The 12,406-nt window shown below is 38.9% G+C and overlaps 1 protein-coding gene across 1 annotated transcript; it reads left to right on the forward strand.

Moving 5' to 3' along the window:
• The first annotated feature begins 24 nt into the window (after positions 1-24).
• LOC113672796 (uncharacterized) lies at positions 25-11,407 on the forward strand. Its single transcript, XM_089196363.1, has 17 exons — positions 25-279; positions 2,177-2,322; positions 2,661-2,912; positions 3,470-3,634; positions 3,826-3,939; positions 4,395-4,526; positions 4,808-4,904; positions 5,178-5,396; positions 5,610-5,986; positions 6,248-6,415; positions 6,572-6,682; positions 6,854-6,973; positions 8,053-8,143; positions 8,540-8,914; positions 9,125-9,256; positions 9,644-9,877; positions 10,853-11,407. Exons 1-17 carry the CDS (start codon positions 177-179, stop codon positions 11,191-11,193), a joined length of 3,177 nt encoding a protein of 1,058 aa, XP_089052489.1. The 5' UTR covers positions 25-176; the 3' UTR covers positions 11,194-11,407.
• The last annotated feature ends 999 nt before the right edge of the window (positions 11,408-12,406 follow it).

Raw genomic sequence — 12,406 nt, forward strand, 5'->3', positions numbered from 1 at the left:
ATGCCCCTTCTGGTCAAAACCTTTTAAAATGATTGAAAATTGACAGTAAAGGCGTGGTGCATGCTTACATATGAAAATGAAACCAGCCAGCCTAAAAGCTTGCACGGATAGTTTTCATATCATCAGAAGCACACAAGGCATCAGGGCACTTTCGCTTTAGAGTTCTTTAGACTAGGATGAAAGAATCATCAAATATGGGCACGAATTCTATATCTAGACCTTTCCTATGGGAGTTGTTATTGTTCACCATTCTTGGAGGCTTTCCGTTTTCTGCTCAAGGTGAGATTAGGGTAAAAACTTTCATCGTGTTTAACTGGGCGTATTTTTAGTTTTTGCATGGTGACATTATGATTAAGAGTGAGGTTGAATTTGCCAAAACCGTCAAACTTAGCAAAAATCGAGGCCCACGAATCTGTCCACTGATTCTACCTTCAGTCTCATCCTAAGAAGGGGCCCATTATTGGGGTGAGGTATCGAAGGCAGTGGTTGAAAACTTGCCTGGGCAACGAACTGGATTTTCGCACTAACAACGCGGTTTAACAAGCACTAATTTCCTTTGATAAGACCTGCATTGTTTGCAATTCGTTATAAATATTTGTTGTTCGAGAATTTTTTTATTTCCACGAATATAAATGATGCTTTGGAGGATTTACAAAAATCAGGGGATACGCCCCCTCATGAGGTAAATTCCACCAAGATAAATCGTAAAACAGAAGCCATTAAAATACTCTTTGTGTCTTTGGAGTTCCCAAGAAATACATTCGATGATTTAAGCAAAGAAAATAAATCCTTTTTCAAATGCCCATAGATGTAATTCAGAATTCGATCCTTGTTTCTGATACGTACTGCCTTAAACAGTCCTTGATATTGCGTCTGTTAAGCTGCATAGAGGCCCAATAAAATTAAATTGTCTCTGAAGTGGAAAGTCAAAATACCCGCGCGCGATGGATGAATATGAAATTCCTTAATTCCTTCCTTTCGTTGTCAGAAACATATTTCTAATAACCTTCTTCAATAGCTTCTCTATGTGCGTTTTAAATCGGTTTGACTAAAGAAGAGGAAAATGCTTTCAGGTGTAAGAATCGTTTTATCGCATAAATTGAAGGCTGCGGTTTTTACATCAAAACAATCAGCCGATGGGTGCCATGAATAAATTTCAAAAGTCGAGTTCTCGGCTCTCGTACGAAGTCTTTCTTGACAATTGGGTACGCGCCCCTTTTGGGATCGAATCACCATCGAAATGAATGGCATGACAATTAATTGCAACTGTTCAAGGTGAAATGCAATTCTACTCTGTAAATTAAACATTATCCACAGCTTGACACGAGACGATGAACCAATTTTGATTCAGGTTAGGTATATTCGTTTTCCTTCTTTGAGCAGTCCGTTTCTCGAATCCAGTCTTTGATATATAATCGGGAAATCACTTCCGGGTGAAACGAATCACATCAAAGCAAAATGGAAAACAATTTCTATATAGCAGAAATGTGCTTCGAATTCTTTGGCAATGTCACTGCTCTGCAGATTGTTTATGTAGGAAAGTTGAATGCCCTCTCAGTTGAGTAATCTGAAAAAGTGGATCGATTGAACACTGATAAACAAAGTCTTGCGTGACACATTGTATTTCATTTGTATACAAATCAATCATTGTGTGGCATTGGAACAGGCTGGATTTATCAATAAACGCAACATTCAGATAAGTGTACTGTATCTACACATCCATCAATAGCCTGCAGGACCGGCGTGATTTTTTTGCGTTTTCGGGCGAACGGAGGCAAGCGTGAGGTGAGCTTGAAGTGCGAGTCACGCGCGAGGGGAGGAACGGGTTCTTCAAGCTGATTCGTCAAAGACTCTTTTGACATAACTGTGTTAGGACCAAAAAACTTAGTGCAATTCTAAGTGAGGATGGCCACTTATGCCTTATGGGATTAGGTAAAACCCCGAGAAAAAATTTGAAAAGCCCCCTGTGAAATGTATGGTAGGACAAATTCATTTAATGTTATAGTCAGGAAAGGAAAAGAAAACGAACATTATGGCGCGAAATAAGGTTAGCAGCCTAGGCATCAAGAGTCCATACCTGACTCTTCCCTTCCTCCAAACACTCAATCTTCCCCGTCACTATCGTCTCCCCCACCACAGTCAGTATCTAAACAGAGTCATCCATTTCATTCATCAGGAATTCCCTTCCAAGCTGGAAATCTGAATATATCAAAGACCTTACAGGACTGGAGCTGTAGCAGTGGGTGTACGCCTTCTTTTCACTGTCGGTTGCCGCGCTGTACGAACGTTGTGTTCCCTACTGCTTTTAGTGGATCAGGGAGGGTAAGTGTGAAACAAGCATGCGGGGAACAGGGGGGGAGGGGGAGGGTTTGAGGATCGATCAAGGTAATAGGCGGGTGGAAAGAGTAGTTGTAGAATGTGGCATAGACTAAGAGGAGACCGTAGAGTGAAAGCTAAGGGAGCTTGAAGGAGAGCATATTCACAAGGTGTGCCACAACCTTAGGGTCATGATCGTACAACTTTTGTTATCAGTGAGTTTTTTTCTTAATTTGTGCGGGATTGAAAACTGGCATGATTCTCACGTTGACTTAGTTAACAGCGTTTAAAAAACTTAGAAAAGAGTAGGTAATAATGTATTTATCACAATGTCTTCAATGTAGGTCCAAGTTTACGTGACGGTTAGCCATGATGAGAAGTTTTCGCGCGTCCATTCACCCTCAGCTGTGTGGGTTCAGTCTGTCACTACACGTGGCTTTGAGGTGTGTGCACGTGAGTCAGGCATTGGATCAAATGGAACAGGAATTATCAACTGGTTGGCTTTCCAAGGTCATCCACAAATGACGCGTGGTAGCGTTACTTTTAGCGGAATATGGACAACAGAAACAAAATGCGACAAGATAAATTTATCTCAGGTTAGATGAAAAAAAAAAAAGGCTAAGAAGTACACTGCGTGTTTTTTTTTCGTTCTGAGTCACGCTCTTGGTAGGTGTTTCGCTGATGTGGTCTTGCAAAAACTTTAGTAAAAAATGACACTTGGTGCCAGATTTGATTTTTTTTTTTGCATAAGACTTCAATTAGGTCAATTCGCAATTAATACGAGTTGCGAAACGTTTCCTTTTGTTCATTTTGAAAGCTGTTTTCATATGATTATTATCTACCAAACTTACCAGGACAAGGTCAATCAGTGTGGTGAATCGGGGTTATCAGTCTTGCTAACACAAAGCTGACTTGACATTACTCAACGTTTCAATTTATTTGTTTTCATAGATCAAGATATGTTTATGTATCAAAGTACAAAAAAATTGTTCCAGATAGGTAAAACAATTGTCCCTATTAAGTAAAACAGGGCTAAATATCCGCGCATTGAAAATACCGCTCAGAATAACGGGGTTTATTGTATCGAAAATAAAAACCAGTTTTCACGGTAAATATTTGAAGTGCCTTTCATTATGATATTGACACATTCTAGGGATTTGTTGGAACACCTCACGTCTTTGTGTCAGCAAAGTATACACGAGACACAAAGCCAGATGATGCCATGTATGTTTGGTTAGAAAATGTCAGTTCTAAAAGTTTCGAGGTTTGCATACGTGAATTCTTACCGTTTGACGGGAAACATCAAGACACAGTTGTGGTAAGTTAACTTAATTTACATCGTTATTTGTATCGCGTCTCTTGCAACACATAACTCGAAACTCGAACCTTCAAACCCAAAACTCAAACCGTGAAACTTTTAACTCAATACTCGAAGTTCGAAGCATGTGCAACACACAAGATTGAAACTTCCGACACATTGTGTCTCACAGTCGCACATTTTACATGCAGGACTGGTTTGCGTTCACTGGTAATGGTTCTGAGTTCAACTTTTCGAGAGCAGGTGAAGTGAATTTCCCAAATAGTGGCATCCCTAAAGCTGAAAATAACTATGGTTTCTGCCAGGTGAGTGTTGCGATTTCTGTTCCAATTTTTAAAAATTTTACTTTAATTTAATCTTTATCATCGTAAACTCGAATTACTTGTCTATTTTCACATGAAGCTGCTCTTTTCGCCCTTTGAAGAAAGAAAATAGTGGCGAAGCTTTTACGCGCGAGGCACGTTAGCGGAGCCTCATAGATAAGAAAATAAGGTAACTTACTAGGCAGGAAAAAATTGGGTCGTCACAAGATTGCTACAGTCCATACGCGAAACTGTTATTTTTATGTGCGCGTGTGTGTGTGTAATTAGCAACTCAAATTTGCATTGAGGCTTGGCAAAATCTATATAGAAGAAGAGGGCTGGAAGTTTTTCAAGTTAAAAGTATTACCTTGTCCTATCTTTTGCCGAAAGTCTCATCTCTTTCATTCTGGGATACCCTTCAAGGTAATGCTACATTACTGATCCTTTTTCCTCCGCAGAAAGCGCACTTCAACACCACCTTTTATGCATCACCAATTGTTCTTATTTCTGTCCATCACTTTTACAACCCTCAAGTCAGTGTGAAGAGTTCCAGTTCCCCAGAAAATAACATTGTTACAGCATGGGTCGAGGTAGGCTTCTTATTTGTTTCAGATTTTTGGAGCTGAACCAGTAATAAAATGCGGTACACATTTTTTTTACCTTACTAGAAAATTAGGATCGCATAGATTTGTAGATGATTTTATCTTTCCTGTCACTTGATTTTTATTTGGCTGATTGAAGGCTCTTCAGTTTCCTGCTTATGATGGGAAATATCGCATAACCTCTGACTTGATAACAACACGCCTGTAAAGGTGTGCAAAAATCAAATTATGTTACATGACGCTTATTTACAAGATTTTGCCCTTCACAGGAAGTCGGTCTAACATCTATGACGATTTGTGTTAAAGACTTAAGCGGAGCTGGGAGTAAACATGATCCACTTTCCGTGAGCTATGTCGTGATTGGAGGTTAGTGCTTAGGCGACAATTATGATCTACACTCAATCTATATTTCATCCTACTCTAAGACAAGCTGAAATAAGTTTTGGACTTAAAAGAGGTTTAGCAGCACCTTCCTTCCATATCAGAGATATGAATGCCCAACCTAGACTTCTCCCTCTCATATTCCACTTCACACTCCCCACTCCGACATTTTTAAGGTGAAAAATGTAGAACTTCGCTGTTTGCTGGACATTACGTTCAATCGAATAAACTTCTAACAACTTTCTAAATATATATCAGACATAGATCCATGCCTTGGCGTTTACTGCCCATCTTTTGGAGTGTGCAAAACTTACAGCGCCCATGAAGCTCGCTGTGTGTGTAATGACAATTGTCCGTCCTATCAAGATCCGGTGTGTAGCGCAAACGGAACAACGTACGACAATGAATGTCGGTATAAGTTGAGCTACTGCAGGGGACTGGACAATAATACGATGTACCATCCAGGAAGCTGTGAGGGTATGTGCCTTGTTACTTTATATTTCATTCATCACTTTGTTCGTTCGTTCTTTGGTTCATTTGGTCAGACGGTCATTACAACATTCCGTTCTTATTTCTTTCCTTCCTTCCCTCTTTCATTTACTCACTCACTCATTTATACTCTCTTCTACCATAACGAAAAGACAATATTTACGAGGAATAACGCAATCCTTTTTTGATGCTCATTACCAGGTTTTCCATTCCTGCGCGGCCGTGTTGAACTCCTTCACGTTCCAAAATGGTCTGAGTCAGGCTGTAAGACAGTCATTTTCCCGCCATACCGATTTTACCCAAACAAAGACGTCCACGTTCAACTTACTGTGAACCACATCAACCTAAATGACTCCGTGACAGTACATCACGCAATCACTTTATGGACAGAAAACGTTAACAGTCAAAATTTCACAGTCTGCGCCATGCAAGCCGGGAGGAATGGGAACAACTTTAACCCATTTGCGACTGTGGACTGGATGGCCTACCAAGGAGCACCGATAGACGGGGTGGCTGGAAAAATTAAGGTTCAAAAATGGTGGTCAGGGACTAACTGCGAAGATGTGACTTTTCCTAAGGTAAGATGGAATCTGTAAGGTCCAAAACAGTGACATTTCTCCGATTCACGATGTTGTTTAATTGGTCATCGCCCTTAGCTTTTTTTAATTTAGTTGAGAGCCCCACAACATACTGTTTAGCAAATTGACGTCAGAATGTCATTGTACCAGACCTTCATGAATTAACTTTTGAAGGCAACGTTTATTTCAGATAGAAACCCGAGAATGTTACCTTTTCGAATTCCTGCCCTACAAAAATGATATTTTGTTCTTTCGTGGTAGGACATGTTTAAGGAAGATCCAGTAACTCTTGTGACGGCTGAACACGTGAGGACTGGAAAAAAGTACGATGCTGCTTTAATATGGACAGAGGATACAACCAAAACCTCATTTAAAGTTTGCCTCCGTGAAATGCAAAACTTTGATGGAAAACACGAAGACATTTATGTGGTATGATTCTCTATAACTCTTCTGTTACTCTCTTTGTTCCGACTTGCTGTTGTTATTACAAAGCGTTCTATTTTACGACATTAAATCAAAAAGCCTTTTATAAACTATCCAGCTTTTTTAAAGCTGGCTATAATTTAGATATTTTCCATTTTTTAGCGTTGGTTGGCATTTTCTAAGCTGCACCGACCTCTCTTCACTGAATACGGCTCTGTCAAGTTTCTGAACACAAACCAGCCAACAGACGAAAACAACAATGCCTTTTGTGAGGTAATGTTTATGATAATTTTGATGATGATGATGAAAAAAAGAAAGGATTTGGGGCCACAAACGAGATTTTAGAGCAGTTTGATGGATAAACAAACTTAAAATTATTCTTAAGATGCTCCCTCAAATTTCTCAAAACTATTCTGATAGTTCTTCTTTACTTTCGATTAATAGTTTGTGCATTTTACAAGGAGCTACAACGCGACACCATCAGTTTTAATCACAGCTAATCACAGCACCTCAGAAAGTGGAAACTCAGCAGCGGTCCACAATGGAATAACAGCTTGGATTGAGGTAGGCTTTAAACAACTGGGCAATATTGAAACCTACTGAAAAGCTTGACTGAATGCTATCGCGTACCCAATGCAGCAGACACGGGCGTTGTGCACTAGAGTTCAGGGAGTGTAAACTACTGTGTAGGAATCGATAACACAAGTTGATCTTACAACGCTTAATGCTATCGTCTGAACATCATACACATGCGGTGGAAACTAAAAAGAGGAAATTGCAATGTACAAGATTAAAAAAGGGGCTAAGGCTAATTACAAAATAAGCTAAATCGATAGGAAGACGAAACTAAATACAATACGCTGAAACTTACGTCTGATCCTGTTTTAAAGGGCATAGAGAAACTGCAACGTTACGTAACTGGAACAATCGTGTGCGAAAAGAAACTCTGATCTAACTCCGTCGATCTCCTAACTCCAACTTACTCGATACTTAAGGGGCGTACCATTATAAGGGTATAGTTCACGTGTACAATTGTAAACTGCTTTATCAGGAATGCTAGCCAAGTAAGTAATTCAAACTGTGTACAGTAGTCCACTGTATGTGAGTATGTAAGCGACCTTCGCAGTAATGAACACTACTTGAGCAGTAGTGAAAATAAGGCCTGGAAAAAATTCAGGCCTGTACGGGATTTGAACTCATGACCTCTGCAATACCGATGCAGCGCTCTACCAACTGAGCTAATAAGCCAACCGGGAGCTGTTGATTATGTTGGTTCCAAATGAACCCGCAAATTGGTTAAATCTAAACGAAGGCGATAACGTAATCAAAGTCTTTTTGGAATGTTCATTACAGCTGCATGCTGTAGAGGAAGTGATTCTCGTAAAAAATAGAACAGAACAATACACTATAGTTGATAAAGTAAGCTCAAAATTGTGGATTAGTTTGGTTTTTGAATGACAATATCCAATCAAAAGCCTTCTTTGCAAAAAATTGTCTTACCTATTGAACCCAACAACATAGATCTAGCTGAGAGATGATCCCAACCCCAGCTAAGATTTTTTTCTTCCTGCATCAGTTCTCTTACACTAAGCAGTTCTGCTTTGTTTTAATTATGTTTTCATCGTACCAATTCTGAAATTCAGAATATGAACACAACGGGGTTCAGAACCTGCGTAAAAGAACTGTATGAAACCCGATATGATCCACTTTCAGTCAGTTATGCTGTTGTGACAGGTCAGTGAACCTTGATTAAGAAAAATTTTAAAATACCTGTAAATAGGACAAAGATTTAGTGAACCTCTTTTAAGATTCGACATCGAGGAATTCAATGCAAAATGAAACAGAGTTTAAGGCAGGAGAAACTAAGTTTTTCCTTGCTTGATTTTGAGAAGCCAAACACTCACGCTCCTTGGAGTTATCAGTGCTTAATTTCTCTTAACAGTTTTGACGCCCTGGCAAACAAACAGGCTATGGGAACCTAAAAAATCATCAAAATTGGGGTGTGGTTCGGATTTAGGAGCAAATTTTCAGGACGAACCAGTAAAGAATTCATTGCCACCATTTTAGAGAATAAGTTTTCAGTTCTTGAGAGTTTAAGGGCTAACCAGTACTTTCATGTCCCTTTTCCAGATGTATGTGATCCCGGGTGGAGTTATTTCAATGGCTACTGTTACTTCACGAGTGAAACCTGTACAAATTGGACAAATGCATTACAAAAATGCCACGGAGACAATTCAGTCCTTATTGATGTCAATACCAATGAAGAAAATGTCTACATACAACATCGCCATAATGGAGATAAATCATGGCTGGGTTTGAATGACAGATCAACAGAGGGTGACTTTACTTGGGTGGACCATGGACATGGAAACTTTACAGCCTGGGCCAAGAATCAGCCAAATAATTTCAAAGAAGAAGACTGTGTGCACGCTCTTGGTATGAAATACAACTATAAATGGAACGATGTGCAGTGTGGTGATTGTCATCAGTTTACTTGTAAGAAAGGTAAGCGCACAATATTAAGTTTAAACAACTTTATAATGTGGAAACTGAGGCTTAGCTCGGGATCTACGATACGGTGGCGCTTATAACCTTTTATCAGCCTCAAACACAGTTCTAGTTCTAGAAATAATTTAGCTTGATTTAGTTATACCTCACCTATTTAAATTATGATACCTCACCAAGTACTAAATTATAATTCCTTTGTAATAACAGACCTGAACGAATGTGATAAAGAGATGCATTACTGTGACAAGAGTTCGTCTTGCTCTAACACGCAAGGTTCGTACAAGTGCGCGTGCAACCAAGGACACGTTGGAGATGGATTTGCTTGTTATAAATACACGAGTAAGTATTTCTTTAATAAAATGGTACTTAGTAATTTTATTATAAGCAAAGAACAACGAGAACAACGATATGAGTCGCCGTCGAAGACTTGATATGAAATAAAACGCATCTTTGCGTAAGGTGAACACTCAATATCTAAGCTACGCTACAGGGACCTCCCACATCCAGGCGAGTATCCCACGGGTAATTCATGCCAAGTGCCCTTCTGCATACCTCCAGGATCACTTGAAGAGCAAATGAAGTACTTACTCTTGTATTAGTCGTCGTTTTTCATTGTTGACTTATGTACTGTTGCCCTTTATTCATCTTAGAAAGTAAAGGTCAGTTTTAGACAAGCGAGAACATCGAAGCATGATTTTAAAACTTTCGCTCTGTATCTGCTCGTAGGAGGCTTGGAATACTCAAGTATCGTGGGAAACAGTCAGAATTTCCTGACCTGGCTTAGTAAATTGTTGGAGCCTGTGACCCGTTCTTCTTCATACTGGAATCGTTGCTATCGAGCCACTGTGAATGGCTGGTCCTCTTACAACTTCCACTCATGTTGTGATGGCAAAGGTCCCTCGGTTACAATCATCCGGGTCGGAAAATATATCTTTGGGGGATATACAAGTTATTCATGGAGTAAGTCGCCTCCGTCCCCACCCCAAGCATTATGTCGTTTATGTAAGAATTTTCATCAGGCAGAAACTGCTCAAATGCGCAATATATATATATATATATATATATATATATATATATATATATAGATATATAGATAGATAGATAGATAGATAGATATATAGATATCGATATATATATAAACTGAAGGTGGGACAAATCAATAAGACATAACTTTTCCGTGACTCTGAGTTTCGAGCTTACGCGATCATCAGACAGATTAAAATCTGTCTGAAATCTGAATTCATCTGAATATAGAATTACTCCCCTCATTTAAATTAAATCATATTCTTATAGTTTCGATTATATATGCATGCATTTAAATTACAATGCCTAGCATTTTTTTGTTTCGAATTGATATATCACTTCTCTTATGCGGTGAAATTAGCTAATTTTAAAGAACGCTAGGACTATAAGTTCAAACCCCGCGTTTAAACTATGTATATTATTATCTGTTAGACCACAATTAGACAACAAAGCAGTCAGTTTAAACATCGAAGAGCAAATGATATACCTAGCTGCGAATTAGCACGTCTTTTAATTCATGAAACTTGAAAGTTCTGGTATTACCTTAAAGGTAAAAAAGTCGCATCGGTGGACAACAAAAATTCGGAGCCAACAATTTTTAGAGCTTTCTGGAGCTTTCGTATCCAGTTTTCACTCGTAGAATGATTTCAAAATATTCGAAGCATTACAGTTGGAACTGAATAGATGAAAATGCCTGCACAAGGAAAACTTAGTTATGTAATCAAAAATCGCTGAAGCTGGAATGTAGCTAGATTAAAACATAGACGTAATTTTGCAGATAACATAGAACGGTTCTGATACCAGTAACAAAAAAAGGAAATAATAAATGTGTTTACGGGAAAAAAGCCGAGGTTGTATGGCTGTCTAAAACTTAACCGATATCTTTTTTTTTCATTTTTCTTTTCGAATTAGCTTACAGTTGTGCGTACCACTACAGTTCATCAGCCTTTCTGTTCTCATTGGTTAACAAGCCAGGCTGGGCACCGGTGAAACTGTCTCAAACAGGGGTGTACGGCTCTTATAATTCTTATTCCATATACAGTTGTTACGACCGTGGACCCACATTTGGTAACGGACACGATATTTACATTGCCAGCTACGCCTCATCCAACACAAACTCCTACACATACCTTGGATACACCTACAGTCCACCATCTGGTTACAGTCATGGCAGCTCCTTCACCAAATCATTCCTGGCAGGAAGTTACCATTTTCAACCTGATGAAGTTGAAGTATTTTATGAAACTACTTGAAAAAAACATGTCGAATCAAGCGTAATAATATCAATAAAAAATTGTCATGATTTAAAAACCCAAAAGAGTTAATTAAGAAATAAGAATGACTTGTAAATGGCATGTTTCCCTTGTAGACTCTGCGTCACTTTAAAGGCTTGTTAAGTAATGTAGAATTTAGAACAAACAGAATGAAAAGTTATAGAAGCAATAAAAGAGTTCAAAAAAGCCCTTATCAAAATGTTCACACGCATTGGTAGAAATTGAGGTGGTTATCTCTTTTCCTTCCCAGACTCCCTGAAACAATCGACAGTCACATTGCACACTTAAAGGCGCATGCCAGAAGGATGTCATTAACTCACGCCGCATGTTTGCCATCAGGCTACCAATGTCGTTTGTGTGTTTGTCTCTTATGCAGTTTTGTAATCAGACTTTTATTTATGTGATATTAGTTCAAAACTAATCACCAAAGACATTATGTTCAGTTTTAATGGTATCGCAAAGTATTATTATCAATTTAATTCCAGTGAGTAAAATTCATTTGCACGGCATTTTCAACATGTCTTGATGCTTTTCGGTCTTTTAAATTCTCCTGAGGAAAAATGAAATTGGGTTGAGCGTTTCGAAAGTTCGTGAAGCCAGTATTAAAATAAATATGTTGGAATAAGGAAGGGAAATCAAAGATAAGTGTCCTCGAAGTTGCGAGGAACCCAAACCACAGGCTCAATTTCCAGCTGCTGTTCGGGAATATGAGCCCACGCTCCTCCCCCCCCCCCCCCCCCCTTTTGGGTCAAATATCGGCATTTGAAGATTCCGCAAAACGCAACTTTTAGAAAGTTATTCATCTACCCGTAGTTGTTACAAATGAAATAAAGTTTAATATATAACTGGTTCCTGAGCCAGCGCGCGTGTTTGGGGATATGAAGTGCGCGAAAAGTTTGGAGAGCACGAGAGAAGCGTAAGAGTTACTTGAGGCGCGGTTGTTTTCTCCCAATTTAATACTTTGAGAAAGACAGCACGCTATAAATCTCAAATAAATGCCCTTTTGATCAATACAAGCTCTAATGAGATAAGGACAGTTCAACGACTTTTTCCCAAACTAAAAAAAGGATAGTTAGGCCCAACTTTGGCGACCAGATTTCAAAAAATTCGAAGCAAGGCAAAAATTACAAAGAAACATTTCGAGACAAAAGCTTTATTCGAACAAATATTTACAAGCGAAAAAGGTCCAAAT

Source organism: Pocillopora damicornis, chromosome 1, assembly GCF_964200805.1.
Source record: "Pocillopora damicornis chromosome 1, jaPocDami1.2, whole genome shotgun sequence".
NCBI lineage: Eukaryota > Metazoa > Cnidaria > Anthozoa > Scleractinia > Pocilloporidae > Pocillopora > Pocillopora damicornis.